Source organism: Rattus norvegicus, chromosome 15 (assembly GCF_036323735.1).
Source record: "Rattus norvegicus strain BN/NHsdMcwi chromosome 15, GRCr8, whole genome shotgun sequence".
Classification (NCBI taxonomy): Eukaryota; Metazoa; Chordata; class Mammalia; order Rodentia; family Muridae; genus Rattus; species Rattus norvegicus.
The window spans coordinates 47,134,705-47,154,546 of NC_086033.1; the positions used below are offsets into that span (position 1 = coordinate 47,134,705).

The 19,842-nt window shown below is 38.9% G+C and overlaps 1 protein-coding gene across 1 annotated transcript in view; it reads right to left on the reverse strand.

The window, feature by feature from the left end:
• LOC102550654 (disintegrin and metalloproteinase domain-containing protein 28-like) overlaps positions 1-19,589 on the reverse strand; it is a 36,765-nt gene extending 17,176 nt beyond the window's left edge. The window contains exons 1-5 of the mRNA XM_063274812.1: positions 19,388-19,589; positions 8,769-8,839; positions 8,296-8,362; positions 7,913-8,068; positions 1,185-1,287 (exon numbers count right to left, since the gene is read on the reverse strand). Of these exons, the coding sequence (XP_063130882.1) occupies positions 1,185-1,287; positions 7,913-8,068; positions 8,296-8,362; positions 8,769-8,789 (347 nt within the window). The 5' untranslated portion in view covers positions 8,790-8,839; positions 19,388-19,589. The remainder of the gene's footprint in view (positions 1-1,184; positions 1,288-7,912; positions 8,069-8,295; positions 8,363-8,768; positions 8,840-19,387) is intronic.
• Between the last annotated feature and the right edge of the window lie 253 nt (positions 19,590-19,842).

The window sequence follows — 19,842 nt, forward strand, 5'->3', positions numbered from 1 at the left end:
CTTCAGACAACCAACACAAAATGTAAGAAAAGTCAAGCCAATCAAACCATAGTCAACTGCTTCATGTGAAATTAGAGAAAGACTGTGAACAAGTATTATAAAAGGGAGAGAATGAGACTGTGCTATTTCTTATGGTTAGAGACGATATGAGTGCTGAATCAGGAAGACACAGCTCTTCCACACTCTCCTGGGTGCTTTTCAGGACACAGACAATGATTCATAGCAAAACTGCAAGGATGGTGCTGGGCAAAGAAAATGTGGAATAAATGCCCACCACAGACAATGACTACTAGATGACCAGGTGATGTCTGAAGGGGGACAAAATATCTGGGCATCATGTTACACTCATTATCTGCTGTTAACACAGTTAGAAAGGCTAATCCAATACTCACAGGCTACAGAGGAGGGATGGACCAGCCCTACTACCTTCCCACATATACCCCATGTATTGCTTTGCTAAAGCCTGTGTATTTCCTTTTCCATAACTGTTTCACTCATCACCCTAATATATGTAAATAAAATGAAAAAATAATGTAACGTATTTAAGTTGAATTTTAAAGATTGTCTTAGAGTTGCAGAATAAAAAAATTCATAACAAAAATCTCAAGTATATCTGATGTGGGTTTTATCCTTATTTTCAAGATATCAATACTGAAATTAAAGTGAGTTCTTTGGGTGAATTGTACTTCACTTTCTTGCTATAATCTTTCTCATGCAAATGTCATGATAAATTTAAATGCAATTATATATGTCATGTAGTGGTTATTTTCTGTGTCAATAAATATTTCTACCCAGAAATTCATAATGAAAAGCACTAGCTTGTAAAAGTGCCAAAAGAACACTAATTTCTTTTCAGTGTTTCCCTAAATGTATTTATTGTGTGTGTATGACTGTTTTGTCTGCATGTATGTATATGTACCACCTGCATGCCAGGTGCCTAAGAAAAGTCAGAAAAGGGCTTCAGTACCCCTGGAACTTTAGCGACAGGTGGTTAGAAGCCTCCATGTTGGTGCTGGGGTTGAACTCAGGTCCTCTGTGATAGTAGCCAGTGCTCTTACCTCTGAACTATCTATCTAGCCTATCACCTTCTCTTGAACTAGAATAAAACAACATATGTGGGAGAAAATGTGTCATTGTCCCAGTGAGGACTGTGGAGAGAAGATTTAAACAATACATCTGCTTACTTGGCTTTGCAGGGCATGTGGGTACCATTCTCCACGTGACAGTATCCGTACTTTGACCCACCTTCATTCTGCTTGTAACATGACTTATTTGCAACCTTGGTTTCTTGGATCAGAAACAGATGAAAGTGACATATTGGAAGAGAAAATAGGTAAGAAATATAACAGTATAAAGTATTAACACATAAACTTAGAATTAAAAGTACAGATTGAATATCCCTGTCCAAAATCATTGATAATAGAAAGGTTTTCGGTTGCAAATAATTTATGCTTTGAGGTATTTTCATATAAACCTTGTGATAGCTGCAGACATAACCACTGGTCATTACGGACAGTCATATATATATATATATATATATATATATATATATATATATATATATATATATATATATATATATGACTGAGAACCAGGCTTATTCAGTAGTAATTAAATATTAGCCATTCCTACTGCTGTCTCAGATTATCATAAGGAAGTAGAGATTCACTCCAAGTCACACAGAAAGATAGAGAGGTCAATTTCACCTACCTCTCCCCAACTTGAACCCTCAAACCCTGACTCTAAGCTGCCCCACTCAATGATGAATAACTCTTATACAATGGCAATTGTTAGACAAATCTGTAGTGGATAATTAACGAAAGTAAAACAAGAAAAATTTATAAAGAGCTTGTTTTGTTTTCAAGAAAAATATATCGATTTATAAACTTGCAACATTTTAATGAATTTCATATTTTGATATTCAAGATGATAAAATACTTGTAACTATATTTCCTGGATTATTTGGATCTTAGGAACATATTAATTCCTTATTATAACTAAAAATATATACACTGAAAGCAAATAACTTCATATAAAAGCAAAGGAAGCATTATAATCAAAATCGCTAACTTCTGGGTTACTGATTCTAATATATTTGAAAGTATCATTCGTATGCCCACTGTCTAGCACCTTCATTGTGATCTTTCCTCAACATCCCTGTCAATTGTCTGATACATCTTTATTCTTGGAATTTTAAAATTCCTCTTCAATTATTTATTGCCATAAAAACCAGCATTGGAAGAAAAATTCTCATTGATAAATATTTCTGAACTCAATGGCTAGGGTAAAGAAGGGCAAAGCTATGTCTTTGGCTGTGTGTCTAGTTTTCCAAATCTTTGTCTCTGTAAACATTTCCATATTTTGCAATCAACGTACAGTGTTAAGTGAACATCTTGTCCCATCTTTCTTGTTTATTAGTAAGTACTTTTTATTTATATCTCAAATGTTGTCTCTCTTTTCTCATCTCTCCTTGCATAGTTCTATCCTAATGCCTGCTACAACTCTTTACTGGGTCATGAATGTAGAAGGTTAAAGGTTAATTAATACTTCTTGTAGAGTTTTGTAAAGACAGTTTTAGTCTTTATTAATTGAGCACTTACATTTCTTTACTATTATGAAATATCTTCTTATATCATAATAACAATTTTGGTACCATGACTTTTGATCTGCAGGATTATCTTGGGGGATAAAACTGTGACTCTCATTATGAAATCATGTTATGAACTTTTTCAGATTATTTAAAATAAATACAATCATTTATGAATCACAAAATTTGGAATTTGAAGACAAATCTGCTTTTCACATATTTTATGGTGGCTACTTTTGAATGAACAATTTAATGGTCTTCTTTATCCAATACCTGTCAAATACATTCAACATTAATTCAATAAATAATTTTGATATCAACTAAAGTCAGGCACTGAAAAAGAACTATGTATAAAATGCACTAGGTCCCTGGATAAGGAGGTGGCAAGACTTGAAATAGAGTCAGAAAGAAGAAATTAATACCAAACACAACCATCCTTGTGTGTTACTAGGTAATACAAAGGGTATATTGGACTTCTCTTGTGCATGTAGGATTTCCTTGCCTTGGATTGCTGTCATCTAAGGAAGCTAAGTTGGGATGATCTCATGTGGACTGGGTAAAGGTTGACTTTGTATGAAGCATCACCAGTCTCAATGTTTTGTAAATTTCTTCTCCATCACCTCCTTATTAGTTTAATAAAAATATGACTGGTGCATAGAAAAGCAAAAGACAGGCAGAACCTCCGGACAGAGATAGGAGTTCAGGGAAAGAGTCAGAGGGGAGAGGTTAGTCAGATAGCCATAGAGAAAGGAACAGGTGACTGGACTTAGATCTGCCTTTCTATGCTACTTGACCTTTTTCCCTTACCGCTATTAATACTTTCTTTGTTTTGTGCATTTGGTGTTTTGAGTGTTATGTGATGGGAGGAATTTCTTTTCTGATCCAATCTACTTGGGAGTTCTGTAGGCTTCTTGTATGTTTATGGGCATCTCTTGCTTTAGGTCAGGGAAGTTTTCTTTTATAATTTTTTTGAAGATATTCACTGGTTCTTTTAGTTGGGAGTCTTCACTCTCTTCTGTACCTATTATCCTTGTTTGATCTTCTCGTTGTGTCTTGAATTTCCTGGATGTTTTGGGTCAGGAGCTTTTTTGCATTTTATAACTATCTTTGATGGTTATGTCAATGTTTTCTATGGTATCTTCTGTCCCTTAGATTCTCTCTTCTTTCTCTAGTATTCTGTTGGTGATGCTTGTGTCCATGACTCTTGATCTCTTTTCTAGGTTTTTATCTCTAGGTTTGTTTCCATTTGTGTTTTCTTTATTGTTTCTATTTCCATTTTTAGATCCTGGATGGTTTTGTTCAATTCCTTCACCTGTTTAGTTGTGTTTTCCTGTAATTCTTTAAGGGATTTTTGTGCTTCCTCTTTAAGGGCTTCTACTTGTTTACCTGTGTTGTCCTGTATTTATTTAAGGGAGTTATTTATGTCCTTCTTAAAATCCTCTACCATCATCATGAAATGTGACTTAAAATCCAAATCTTGCTTTTCCAGTGTGTTGGGATATCCAGTATTTGCTTTGGTGAGAGAGAGAACTGGGCTCTGATGATGCCAAGTAGTCTTGGTTTCCATTGCTTAGGTTCCTGCATTTGCCTCTAGCCATCAGACTGTCTCTGGTGTTAGCTTGTCTTGGAGTCTCTGACAGTGGTTTGACCCTTCTGTAAGCCTGTGTGTCAACACTCTTGTAGGCCTGTTTTCTTTCAGCAGGACCTGGGTAAAGAGAGCTGTTGGACCAGTTCAGCTCTGGGCATAGGCAGAAAGCAGAAGTGTCCTGTCCCAGACTGCTCCAGTGTTTGTGTGTCCTGAGGCTGCCAGGTGGGTTGCTTATAGCAGAGGAGTTGATCATACCTCTGCTATCAGGTGTGTCAGTGCTCCTGGTAACTGGCTTTCAGCTCCGGGAGCAGGCAGAAACTGGGAAGTTCCTGCCCCTGACTGCTCCTAGGTTCTTGTGCCCAGAGGGCACAGAGGGCACTAGGCAGGTTCCTCTTGGGCCAGGAATGTGAGCAGAAGTAGTTGTCTCCTCTGAGCTCTCAGGATTGTCTATACTTCTGAATGCCCAGCTCTCCCCCAAAGGATTTGGATACAGAGATCTGTGGGACCAGTTCAGCTTGGGGCACAAACAGAAACCAGAAGCTGTTTTCTTTTTAAATGTTGTGTTTTTTTTCATTGTGTAGAATTCTGTAACCTTGGACCAATGGCTCCCTATTTCCTATCTATACCTTGATAAGCAGTTTGCTACTATGTCCTTCCAGGAGTTCAAGATCTTTACAGATTTCACCTAGAAGTGAGCACACTTGTACATCTAAAGTTAGTTTTCTGAGGAAGCTTTTGAGTTCAGTTTAGATTTGGGTTTAATCATTTCAGCTATCTTTATAAAATACTTTATTCTAAAGCCTGCATTACCATTCCCTTAGTGTGGCCACTAAACTTCCAGTGACCAGAAGTGATCATTGAAATGTCTCCAGTTTCCTCACTGCTATTCTGCATTCTACAGCATCTTTTCATTTGTCTTCCATCTGGGATTATGGCCCATCCAGCAACACCACTGTCCCTTCTGGGTGCACAGAAGAATTTGAATTTGAGGTTAAATAATGATTTTTGAAAAGTATGTCTCAAACATTGAGTGCATGGCAGACAGATATTAAAATAAAAAAGTTATCAGTCTTAAAGTAAAATTTTGTCTTTATCTGCTACATTCAATATTTTTTAGTCTTAAAAAGATGCCCTCATCCAGCTAGATTCCTCCAATTCCTGTGTCTGAAGTGTATGGCATTGTAAGCAAATAGGTCTTACCTTCAAGGTCTCAGAGGCAATAGCTTGTAATAATGAAGGGATTCTATGGGATATATCCTGAGCTACAACTCCAAGAGAATTTCTGTTGCTGCTCACTAGGGTATTTCATAAATAATTTATGGCTCCTGGGGGTAAATGTTATCACTTAATGTTACACAATTTCTTACACACACACACACACACACACACACACACACACACACACATTCTGTTTTTCACATCTTTATTAACTTGAGTATTTCTTATTTACATTTCAATTGTTATTCCCCTTCCCAGTTTTTGGGCCAACATCCCTCTAACCCCTCCCTCTCCCCTTCTGTATGGGTGTTCCCCTCCCCATCCTCCCCCCATTACCACCCTCCCCGCAACAATCACATTCACTGGGGGTTCAGTCTTAGCAGGATCAAGGGCTTCCCCTTCCACTGGTGATCTTACTAGGATATTCATTGCTACCTATGAGGTCAGAGTCCAGGGTCAGTCCATGTATAGTCTTGGGGTAGTGGCTTAGTCCCTGGAAGCTCTGGTTGGTTGGCATTGTTGTTCGTATTAGGTCTCAAGCCCCTTCAACTTGAGTTCTTTCAGTCCTTTCTAAGATTCCTTCAACAGGGGTCCCTTTCTCAGATCAGTGGTTTGCTGCTGGCATTTGCCTATGTATTTGCTGTATTCTGGCTATGTCTCTCAGGAGAGCTCTACATCTGGTTCCTGTCGGCCTGCACTTCTTTGCTTCATCCATCTTATCTAATTGGGTGGCTGTATATGTATGGGCCACATGTGGGGCATGCTCTGAATGGGTGTTCCTTCTGCCTCTGTTCTAAACTTTGCCTCCCTAGTCTCTCCCAAGGGTATTCTTGTTCCCCATTTAAAGGAGGAGTGAAGCATTCGCATTATGGTCATCCTTCTTGAGTTTCATATGTTCTGTGCATCTAGGGTAATTCAAGCATTTGGGCTAATAGCCACTTATCAATGAGTGCATACCAACACACATTCTTAAGCAATGCTATACATTATGTGTCCCTGTGATCTAGAATCCTTCCCTCAGAAGTATCAGAAGATGCTTTAAAAGCTACAAATGGAGCTGTTGTTCCTTTGACCACAACAATGATCAGCCCAATTGGATTTTTCCAATGGTGCAGTAATGGCATTTATATTTTGGAGATAATCAGCAATATCTAATTAGACTTAATAGCTAGTTCAATACAAGGGAATTTATGCCTGGTACTATCAATAATTTGTATCTAGAAAGGTTATACACACTAGAGGAGACATTACTATTATCATTCATTCTAAATCAATACAGCATCTAACTTTATTCTAAACACTTATTCTTATACTCATTAATAACTGTAGCTCTCATCAAAGAAGCTTTAAACAATTTTTTGCAGTGGACAGAGGCTACTACAGAGATCCAAATATGGTCAAAATGCAGGGAATGCATGACTTACTGGGATCAACTTGACACAGCTGGAGTTATAACAGAAAAAGGAGTCTCCCTTGAGGAAATGCCTCCATAAGATCCAGCTGTAAGGCATTTTCTCAATTAGTGATCAAGTGGGGAGGGCCTAGCCCATGGTGTGTGGTGCCATCCCTGTGTTGGTAGTCCTGGGTTCTATAAGAAAGCAAACTGAGCAAGCCAGGGGTAACAAGCTAGTAAGCAGCAACCTCCATGGCCTCTGCATCAGCTCCTGCCTCCAAGTTCCTTCCCTGCATGAGTTTCTGTCCTGACTTCCTTTGGCGATGAACAGCAATGTGGAAGTGTAAGCTGAATAAACCCTTTCCTCCCCAACTTGTTTCTTGGTCATGATGTTTTGTTCAAGAATACAAACCCTGACTAAGACAATGGCCATGGGCTCTCTATCCTTAGCACACTTACAACATAATCCCTACACTTTAGGTTCTAGGAACATTGTTAAAAAGAGGGCAGAAAAATACAAGAGCCAGAGGACTGAGATGTCTGCTGCAAGATAGTGTCTTCTAGATAAGACCCCATAAAATCTCAACAATGTCATTGCCTTCAAAAGGCCTGCATAATGACCACACCATGCAACACACAATGGAAATAAGACTATTTACAATACACCATTCCTAGATGAAAGAATTATAGGCTGTGGAGGGAGGGAGAATCAGTTTTCATTACTGATAAGTTATGCAATATCAAGTGTATGCATGAGCAGCACTAAATGGACTCAGTAAATTGTGGGAGGGGGAATGGGAATAATACAAGTTGAGAGTGAGAGATGAGCTAGATAAAAGAAGAGGTGGAATTGAGGTAAATACAGTGTACTTGTATATAAAAACCTCTAATTAAATATTTTAAAGGTATTTATTTGTAATTTTGAGAAGTGACACAGTTTCTAGGAGGAATGGGATAATTCCTTGGCCAAAGTCAAACCCGGTTACTAGACTGATAGAGAAGAATTTGTCCCTGTGACACTCATCCTTATTAACCTGATGAGTGTTGGGATTGCCATGGAAACTCACTTCTGGGTATATGGATGAGGATGATTCCAGAAATATTTGACTAAAGAGGGAAAGCCCACCTTGAGTCTGGATAGCATCATCCATGAGCTGTAGCCCCAGACTGCATAAAAAGGAAAAAGCTGGACTCATCCTGGGTTTCATCTTCTTCTGCTTCCTGATTTGGGATACAATATAACCAACTGCCTCCTTGACTTCCCCTTCCTGAAGGACTTCCCCTGGAACAAAGAGTCAAAATTAACCCTCATTTTGTTAAGTTTCTTTCTTTAAGCTTTTTATCACTGTAGTAAAAGATGTAACAAATATAGATCCTTATCTGGGCCCCACATGGCGATGCGATGCTGCTGCAGGGTGGAACAGCTGCCCTTCAAGCAGTAGCCATGCCCATTTTGGCAAAGGAAGCCATTGACTCTGAATCTGTCAACTGGGCAGTGGCTGGATTTACCATCACACATTTCAGGCAGATCACACTCATCTTTTTCTGCTCTGCACACAACCCCAGGCTTTTTAGGCTGCAAGGAAACAGAAGTAGAGAGTATGTGTCATCCAGCCTTTTGTCCTAACACCTTAGATTAATACAAGCAAATATTTAGTCTTCAGGGCCATGGCATAATTTTACTGTGATTCATTTTGCACTACATTCATGTTATGTCCCTTGTGCTGGTGTTGGCCATACTCTGAGTCTTCAAACAATTAATTTTTGAATTAGTTTTTGCAGTCTTATTCCGATATGGACACTAGGCAAACTTACAGTAATATAAGAGGTACACTGGACAATGTTTTAGATGGCATGCGGGGAGTTGTATATCTCCCTTGTTGAATGCTTCTTTGTCATGATTTACAAGATTTAAGTCTGAAACTTCAGGATTCCTAGTGAAGTGAAAGGGAGACAGATCTGCCAACAGCAGATCCACATACCTCAAAACTTTCCAAAGGCATCGAGTTTCCTCCAGTCTTTTCATCCCAGAGTAGGGCATTTCGTGTCAGCTCTTGTTATGGAGTGTTGTATTGTAAAAAAAAAAAAGCCAAGTACCCTTTAACTATATGAATTCTGTTGCAACATTACCATCAATTCTGCTCTTACTTCCGTAGAAAAACTTGATAAAACAAAGTCCTCTTCCATGTCAGTAAATCAAAGGAGGACAATTCTTTGCTAGCTGTGTGAGTAGGCTCGGATCACATACTCCAAACACCTTCCACTGTTTTAATATTGGATATAGAATCAGACCAAAACTGCAGACAAGGTTTACCAACCCTCCAAATATAGTTCCCATAGCTCCAGCCAGCTTGGTTCTCTTACAACAAACCACACAGCCTTTCCCACACTCTCTTATTATTTAGACATGCTTTCTTTTGGTGTTGAAAACTAAATCTAGACACCGCCCAGACCTGAAGGGACCCGGTCAACAATTCTCTGCACCCAAATCCCGTGGGAGGGAGAGCTAAACCTTCATAGGGGCAGACACCCCTGGGAAGCCAGAAGAGACTACACTCTGCCCACATTTCTGACTCTAGAGGAAAACACCTAATGCCATCTGGGACCCCAGTGCATGGGGGCCCTGGGAAAAGGCGACACAGGCCCTCATGGATGCCGCCCTCACAGAGAGCTCAAAAGCAGGCCCCCATGAGCAACTTGAGCCGTGGGACCACAGGTAAGACCAACTTTTCTGCTCCAAGCCACCTGTCTGTGGACTCAGGACACACAGAGGCAAAATTCCTCTGGGACCAGACACTCTCGGTTTTTAGCTGGAGCCCTAACCTCTCTGATCCTGGCCCACAGATCACTGCTCCCAAACACCTTGGGAGAGAGAGCTCACCACCCAGACAGGTGGGCACTCCTGAGACTGCAGAGCTGGAGAGACCACCAATACTGCCCACCCCTGACCACATCTCTGGCCTAAGAGGAAACTGTATAGAGCCTCTGGGAACTTGAAGGTAGTGGCAGGTCCTCTGAGCTCCAGATACCACCCAGAACTGAAGGGGCCTGGTCAACAGTTCTCTGCACCCAAATCCTGTGGGAGGGAGAGCTAACCTTCAGAGGGGCAGACATGCCTGGGAAGCCAGAAGAGATTACACTCTGCCCACATTTCTGACTCCAGAGGAAAACACCTAAAACCATCTGGGACAAAGGTGCATGGGGGCCCTGGGAAAAGGTGGCCCAGGCCATCCTGATTGTCTCCCTCACAGAGAGCTCAAAAGCAGCACCCCCCCCCGAGCAACTTCATCAGCGGGAACACAGGTAAGACCAACTTTTCTGCTCCATGCGACCTGCCTGGTGGCAGGACACAGGCCCACAGAAAGAGCTGAAGACCAGTGGACAAGAAAGACTACACGCCCAAAAGCAGAACACTCTGTTCCCATAACTGGCTGAAAGAAAACAGGAAAACAGGTCTACAGCACTCCTGACACACAGGCCTATAGGACTATATAGCCACTGTCAGAAATAGCAGAACAAGGTAACACCAGAGATAACCTGATGGCGAGAGGCAAGCACAGGGACCTAAGCAACAGAAAGCAAGACTACAGGGCATCATTGGATCCCAATTCTCCCACCAAAACAAACACTGAATATCCAAACACACCAGAAAGGCAAGATCTAGATTTAAAATCACATTTGATCATGATGATGGAGGACTTCAAGAAAGACATAAAGAACTCCCTTAGAGAAATGGAGGAAAACATAAATAAACAAGTAGAAGCCTATAGAGAGGAATCACAAAAATCCCTGAAAGAATTACAGGAAAACACAATCAAACAAGTGAAATAATTAAAAATGGAAATAGAAGAAATAAAGAAAGCACAAAGGGAAACAACCCTGGATATAGAAAACCAAGGGAAGAGACAAGGAGCCGTAGATACAAGCATCACCAACAGAATACAAGAGATAGAAGAGAGAATCTCAGGAGTAGAAGATTCCATAGAAATCATCGACACAATGGTCAAAGTTAATGTAAAACAGAAAAAGCTACTGGGCCAAAACATACAGGAAATCCGGACTCAATGAAAAGATCAAACCTAAGGATAATAGGTATAGAAGAGAGTGAAGACTCCCAGCTCAAAGGACCAGTAAATATCTTCTGCAAAATCATAGAAGAAAACTTCCCTAACCTAAAGAAGGAGCTGCCCATAAATATACAAGAAGCCTACAGAACTCCAAATAGATTGGACGAGAAAAGAAACTTCTCCTGTCACATAAGAGTCAAAACAGCAAAAGCACAAAACAAGGAAGAATATTGAAAGCAGTAAGGGAAAAAGATCAAGTAACATATAAAGGCAGACCTATCAGAATCACACCAGACCTCTCACCAGAGACTATGAAAGCCAGAAGAACCGGGACTGATGTCATACAGACCCTAAGCGAACAGAAATGCTAGCCCAGGTTACTGTATCCAGCAAAATTCTCAATTAAAATAGATGGAGATACCAAGATATTCCATGACAAAACCATATTTACACAATATCTTTCTACAAATGCATCGCTGCGAAGGATAATAAATGGTAAAGCCCAACATAAGGAGGCAAGCTACACCCTAGAAAAAGCAAGAAACTAATCGTCTTGCAACAAAACAAAGAGAAGAAAAGCACACAAACATAATCTCACATCCAAATATGAATAAAACAGGAAGCAATAATCACTATACATTATATCTGTCAACATCAATGGTCTCAACTCCCCAATAAAAAGACATAGATTAACAAACTGGATACACAGTGAGGACCCTTCATTCTGCTGCCTACAGGAAACACACCTCAGAGACAAAGACAGACACTACCTCAGAGTGAAAGGGTGGAAAACAACTTTCTAAGCAAATGGTCTGAGGAAGCAAGCTGGAGTAGCCATTATAATATCAAATAAAATCCATTTTCAACTAAAAGCCATCAAAAAAGATAAGGAAGGACACTTCATATTCATCAAAGGAAAAATCCCCCAAGATGAACTCTCAATCCTAAATATCTATGCTCCAAATACAAGAGCACCTACATACATAAAAGAAACCTTACTAAAGCTCAAAGCACACATTGCACCTCACACAATAATAGTAGGAGATTTCAACACCCCACTCTCATCAATGGACAGATCATGGAAACAGAAATTAAACAGAGACGTAGACAGACTAAGAGAAGTCATGAACCAAATGGACTTAACAGAAATCTTAGAACATTATATCCTAAAACAAAAGGATATACCTTCTCACCAGATCATGGTACTTTCTCGAAAATTGACATATAATTGGTCATAAAACAAGACTCAGCAGATACAGAAAGATAGAAATAATCCCATGCAGAACATCAGACCACCACGGCCTAAAGCTGGTCTTCAATAACAATAAGGGAAGAACACCCACATATACATGGAAGTTGAACAATGCTCTACTCAATGATAACCTGGTCAAGGAAGAAATAAAGAAAGAAATTAAAGACTTCTTAGAATTTAATGAAAATGAAGGTACAACATACCAAAACTTATGGGACACCAGGAAAGTTGTGATAAGAGGAAAACTCATAGCTCTGAGTGCCTGCAGACAGAAACAGGAGAGAGCATATATCAACAGCTTGACAGCACACCTAAAAGCTCTAGAACAAAAAGCAGTAAATACACCCAGGAGGAGTAGATGGCAGGAAATAATCAAACTCAAAGCTGAAATCAACCAAGTAGGAACAAAAAGGACCATAGAAAGAATCAACAGAACCAAAAATTGGTCCTTTGAGAAAATCAACACGATAGATAAACCCTTAGCCAGACTAACGAGAGGACACAGAGAGTGTGTCCCAATTAACAAAATCAGAAATGAAAAGGGAGACATAACTACAGATTCAGAGGAAATTAAAAAAATCATCAGATCATACTATAAAAGCCTATATTGAACAAAACTAGAAAATCTGCAGGAAATGGACAACTTCTAGACAGATACCAGGTACCGAAGTTAAATCAGGAACAGATAAGCGATTTAAACAACCCCATGACTCCTAAAGAAATAGAAGCAGTCATTAAAGGTCTCCCAACAAAAAGAGCCCAGGTCCAGATGGGTTCAGTGCAGAATTCTATCAGACCTTCATAGAAGACCTCATACCAATACTATCCAAACTATTCCACAAAATTGAAACGGATGGAGCGCTACCGAATTCATTCTATGAAGCCACAATTACTCTTATATCTAAACCACACAAAGACTCAACAAAGAAAGAGAACTTCAGACCAATTTCCCTTATGAATATCGACGCAAAGATACTCAATAAAATTCTTGCAAACCGAATCCAAGAGCACATCAAAACATTCATCCACCATGATCAAGTAGGCTTCATCCCAGGCTTGCAGGGATGGTTTAATATATGGAAAACCAACAATGTAATCCATTATATAAACAAACTGAAAGAACAAAACCACGTGATCATTTCATTAGATGCTGAGAAACATTTGACAATATTCAACACCCCTTCATGATAAAAGTCCTGGAAAGAATAGGAAATCAAGGCCCATACTTAAACATATTAGAAGCCATATACAGCAAACCAGTTGCTAACATTAGACTAAATGGAGAGAAACTTGAAGCAATCCCACTAAAATCAGGGACTAGACAAGGCTGCCCACTCTCTCCCTACTTATTCAATATAGTTCTTCAAGTTCTAGCCAGAGCAATCAGACAACAAAAGGAGATCAAGGTGATACAGATTGGAAAAGAAGAAGTCAAAATATCACTATTTGCAGATGATATGATAGTATATTTAAGTGATCCCAAAAGTTCCACCAGAGAACTACTAAACCTGATAAACATTTTCAGCAAAATGGCTGGGTATAAAATTAACTCAAATAAATAAGTAGCCTTCCTCTACACAAAAGAAAAACAAGCCAAGAAAGAAATTAGGGAAACGACACCCTTCATAATAGTCCAAAATAATATAAAATACCTCGGTGTGACTTTAACCAAGCAAGTAAAAGATGTGTATGATATGAACTTCAAGCCTCTAAAGAAAGAAATTGAAGAAGACCTCAGAAGACGGAAAGATCTCCCATCCTCATGGATTGGCAGGATTAATATAGTAAAAATGGCCATTTTACCAAAAGGGATCTACAGATTCAATGCAATCCCCATCAAAATACCAATCGAATTCTTCAGAGAATTAGACAGAATAATTTGCAAATTAATCTGGTATAAAAAAAAAACCAGGATAGCTAAAACTATCCTCAACAATAAAAGGATATCCGGGAAAATCACTATCCCTGAACTCAAGCAGTATTACAGAACAATAGTGATAAAAACTGCATGGTATTGGTACAGAGACAGACAGATAGACCAGTGCTATAGAATTGAAGATCCAGAAATGAACCCACATACCTATGGGCACTTTATTTTTGACAAAGGAGCCAAAATCATCCAATGGAAAAAAAGATTGCATTTTCAGCAAATGGTGCTGGTTCCACTGGAGGTCAGCATGTAGAAGAATGCAGATTGATCCATGCTTATCACCCGTTACAAAGCTTAAGTCCAAGTGGATGAAGGACCTCCACATGAAACCAGATACACTCAAACTAATAGAAGAAAAAGTGGGGCAGCACTTCGAACACATGGACACTGGAGAAAATTTCGTGAACAACACCAATGGCTGATGCTCTAAGATCAAGAATCAACACATGGGATCTCATAAAACTGCAAAGCTTCTGTAAGGTAAAGACACTGTTGTTAGGACAAAACGGCAACCAACAGATTGGGAAAAGATCTTTACCAATCCTACAACTGATAGAGGGCTTGTATTCAAAATATATAAAGAACTCAAGAAGTTAGACTGCAGGGAGACAAATAACCCTATTAAAAATGGGGTTCAGAGCTAAACAAAGAATTCACAGCTGAGGAATGCCTAATGTCTGAGAAACACCTAAAAAATGTTCAAAATCTTTAGTCATAAGGGAAATGCAAATCAAAACAACCCTGAGATTTCACCTCACACCAGTGAGAATGGCTAAGATCAAAAACAGGTGACAGCAAATGCTGGCGAGGATGTGGAGAAAGAGGAACACTCCTCCATTGTTGGTGGGATTGCAGACTGGTACAACCATTGTGGAAATCAGTCTGGAGGTTCCTCAGAAAATAGGATGTTGAACTACCTGAGGACCCAGCTATACCTCTCTTGATCATATACCCAAAAGATGGCCCAACATATAGCAAAGACACGTGTTCCACTATGTTCAGAGTAGTCTTCTTTATAATAGCTAGACACTGGAAAGAACCCAGATGCCCTTCAACAGAGGAATGGATTCAGAAAATGTGGTACATCTACACAATGGAATATTACTCAGCTATCAAAAACAATGGCTCTATGAAATTCATAGGCAAATGTATGGAACTGGAAAATATCATCCTGAGTGAGGTAACCCAATCACAGAAAAACACACATGGTATGCACTCATTGATAAGTGGCTATTAGCCCAAATTCTTGCATTACCCTAGATGCACAGAACATATAAACTCAAGAAAGTTGACCAAAATACGAATGCTTCACTCCTTCTTTAAAAGGGAACAAGAATACCCTTGGGAGGGAATAGGGAGGCAAATTTAGAACATAGGCAGAATAAACACCCATTCAGATTCTGCCCCACATGTGGCCCATACATATACAGCCACCCAATTAGATAAGATGGATGAAGCAAAGAAGTGCAGGGCACCAGGAACCGGATGTAGATCTCTCCTGAGAGACACAGCCAGAATACAGCAAACACTTAGGCAAGCCACTGAACTGAGAACAGGACCCCTGATGAAGGAATCAGAGAAAGAACTGGAAGAGCTTGTAGGGGCTCGAGACCCCATATGAACAACAATGCCAACCAACCAGAGCTTCCAGGGACTAAGCCATGATCCTGGGCTCCAACCTCATAGATAGCAATGTATAGTCTAGCAAGAGCACCAGTGGAAGGGGAAGCCCTTGGTCCTTTAAGGCTGTACCCCCAGTAAATGTGAGTGTTGGGGGGAGGGCGGCAATTGGGGGGAGAATGGGGAGATGAATGCCCATATTGAAGGGGAGGGGGAGAGGTTAGTGGAATGTTGGCCGGGAAACTGGGAAGGGGAATAACAATCGAAATGTAAATAAGAAGTACTCAGGTTAATAAAGATAAAAAAATTAAAAAAAGAAAAAGCATTTTTAAAGCCTTGGTCTATATATTATACCCATAAAATTGTGAAAACAATTGGAATATAATCCATAAAAGAAAAGAACCAAAACACCAAGATCTTGGTTAATTGACAGTGACATGTTTAAAAAAAAACAGGGGAAGTTTTTTGTCAGAATAAATGGAATGTAAAGTTTGTAGGCCAGGGGACATACAATGTAGTGGATGCTTGGCAGAATTAAACAGACATTTGTTAATTCTTAATGATGCTTTGGCTATTTTGTCACATGTGATGATTGGAAAGACATCCATAGGTTTTTAACATGATGCATTTTATAATGAAATATCACTTAATGTAGAACAAGGAGAGTAGATTATGTTAAGGTGAGAACAGATATAAAAAGGACAGATACAAGTTGTCATGATGATCTTGGAATACCACTTGAGAGCTCAGCGAAGAACTGAAATATGTGAAGAGATCGATACCATGTGAGGAAAGAAAACAATAATTCCCGTGCATGGGAAGAATTACAAAGCAAAAAGCAGAAAACAGTTTATCAAGTGACTGACCAGAAGAGGGTGACCAGAAAAATGCTTCAGAAAGCCAACACAAAAGCTTGTTGGGACAGTATGGTCATTTCTACATGGCTCCCAAAGACTCAAGATGGAAACAGAGGCTGGTGCCAACCATAACCAGAGTGATATTGAGAGAAACATGTAGCCAGAACAATTTCATATGGGTTCCTAGATAAGGCTGGTGAAATTTAATTCCATGGCAAAGAGAAACAACCTTTTTGTTTTGTTTTGTTTTGTCTTGGCTTTTCGTTTTTTTTAAAACTTAGATGGTTAGATGTTTTTACTTAGAATCAGTCTGCCTGGTGCTTACAGATTCTGAGAACACTTGGAAGAAATAATCACGCAATGAAAGTGAAATGACAGAAACATTTTAGTGCACACCACACAGCTGAAAACAGCTGGGTTTATTTTTCCTTCTGTGGTCATAACAGGATTCCATGTAAGAAAGAATATTCTATGTTCCAACAGATAGATCCTATGTTTATAAATGCTGCTTGATACTGCATTCCCAGTAAACTGAACATCTCTGAGGACAAATTTCTCCTATTTCTACATCAAAAAAGTCCCTACAAGTGTGCCTTTTTGTGAGATTTAGAGGGTACTGTTGTCTACTCCCTGCAGTCCAATATTACATTTCAGTATTCTTCTTAGCCCTTATACTTTGTTGATAATAGCTCATGCAGATTCTTAATGAGAAAGTACTTAATGTAAGATTTCATCATGAGTATAAACTAAAGCTATTAGTTTTAGTAGTGACTATAAAATGTGATTCAAGCTTACTAGTGGTATTAGAATCAAGGGCTTCAAAGGTGGCTGAGCAAAAATTTGAGCTCTGAAATTCAAATGCTCAAACCCAATGTGAAAGGTGGATGAGTGTAGTGGTCTACCTCCAATCCAAGTACAGAAAGGACAGAGACTGGGATTCCTAGAAAAAGATGGCTAGTCAGATTATCCAAAATTTAGGCCCATTGAGAGCCAATATTTTAATTGTGCCTCAATATATCAGGATCATTTAAGAAAAGCACTTGACAGCAACCTGCAGTCTCCACAGACACAGACACAGAGACACGGTCATATATACACATATGCATGAAATATATATATATATATATATATATATATATATATATATATATGAAAAAAGGTAAATGATTAGAACCCAGGTTAGGACACAAAACAAGCCCTACGCACAATCAACCTGGTGGCAGGAAGGACCACATCCTGATGCAGTCCTTGGAGCCATAGCGCATCATCCACTCCACAGTTACTGTTCTCCTGGTCTTCTTTGGGATCATCCTTGAAGAGTGCATGTGCCTGCTCATCCAAGATCTCCGAGCTCAAAGGTTCAATAAAATACCTTTCATCAGTTTGACTGAAGTAACCCCTGAGGAACATGAGCATTCACATTTCTTAGCACAATCGTCTTGCTTCCGAGTTGTACAGCCAGAGTTCTCAAAGTCCTCATGATCAAAAGATAACCCAGCTTACCTGTTGCTGGCACTAGAAACGTTTCCTCACTCAGTCCCGGATTTTATACTGTCCCTGCACTACAGTGGCCTTGGAAGTGAAGGATGTTTCGGAGTCTTAAAATTCTAAGCCTATTTCCGAATAGCTGTGAATCTAAAGTAAGGCTGTTTAACTAAGTAGCTTCACCTTTTAATCTGTAAGATGGAAGAACATAATGAGTGATAGGAGGGTGTTATGGGGTGGAGAGCAGGGGAAGCATGTAGTCAGCAAAGATTACCAACTTCTTCACAAACCCTGGTACTAACGTCTAAGCTGACTTGTTGACCACTCTATGCTGTTATTCCCTGTAAATGGCTGATTGCACATTAGATTGCTTTTAAGATTTACTAGCTTTGGTAAAAATGATGAGTAATTTCAGTTGCGTTTTCATTCCTTAATTAATCTAGAGTTCTAATGAGTTAAAATTAGTCTGAATCATATTTAATGAGACTCACTCTAAAGTAAGCACTGCACTAAAAGCAGAGGGTAAAGAGATCTGCAATCTCTTCCTTCATAAACCTTTTTATTCAAAAATGAGGAAAACGTGCATGTAGAAATACTTTTTAAAATGTATATGTAATTATTTACCAAATGAACATATATCCAATTATATCTAATTAGTATGAAGTAGAAATGCATGAGCATACAGTTTCTAGTACTGGAAGACAGTGAGTGTGGGTCATTGTTTCAGTTGATTTAGTTAAAGTACATGGTGGTTGAAGTAAGATGTCTCAATAGAGGCAGATGTAGTGACAAGCAGGAAATAATAAAAGATAAATAATACAATCCCTGGGGCTTGGTAAGGAAATGGAGGCTGGAGGAATGAGACAGGGACTCTTCAAAGACTTCCTGATGCCTGACTGAGGAAATTACTACTTGATTATTCTGTCACTAAGGTCAAAGATACAGGAAAAATAATGGATTGATAAGACAGTTTGCTTGGCTTAGAACACATAGAGATTTGAATTCTTTAAGGTATCCACCTAGAAGTATAGAAAAGGAAATTAATCAATTCTTGGTATTGATGAAATATCAGACTGTAGAAAGACACATACAGAAAGTCAAAAACAGGCAGAAGGATATAATATTCTTAAGAATAAAAACTAAAAAGAATTAAAAGTGAGGAGAGAAAGAAGAGGAGCTGCACTCCCTCACAGAGTCTGACTATAAAATTGTGTCTCAAAAATCTTCATTTAAATGAACAAAAAATGAAAATAAAACTGAAGGCAGTTAGTTCAGTTGTCTAAATTTCATGCTTCAAAAAGAAATGGCATTTTGATGCAAAATTTCAAAATTTTGAAGACTTATCAAACATGAACTGTGCACCACTGGGTACTCCTCAAGTCTCACCCACCATAGCCCTTGACACGTGCTGATGCTGGCTGCTGAAACTTTATCGTTTATGATGTGTCCTTGGTTGTAACAGCTATCCTAAGGGAAACAAAAAGGTATTTTGTAAAGGGAATTCTTGTGAGTTCTAAGACTCTACAAACAATTAGAATTTGGAATCTTGGAACAGGAACAATTTTCTGTTGCTCAATAGTTAAGTTAGAGACTTTAAGAAATTAACTATATTTTGTCTTAAATTTTAAAGGTAGTTAATAACCCCAAATGCTTATATTATTCAATCTGTATGTTATATATTACCTAAATATAGTTCAGTATATAATGTCATACACTATAAAATGTATTTTATATTTTATTATAATGTATTATTTTTGCCAACACAGTATACAGTAGCTGAGCATTATTTAGAAAAAAACATTTATTTAGTTATCTATGTTTAAAATTGAATTCTCTGAACATCTG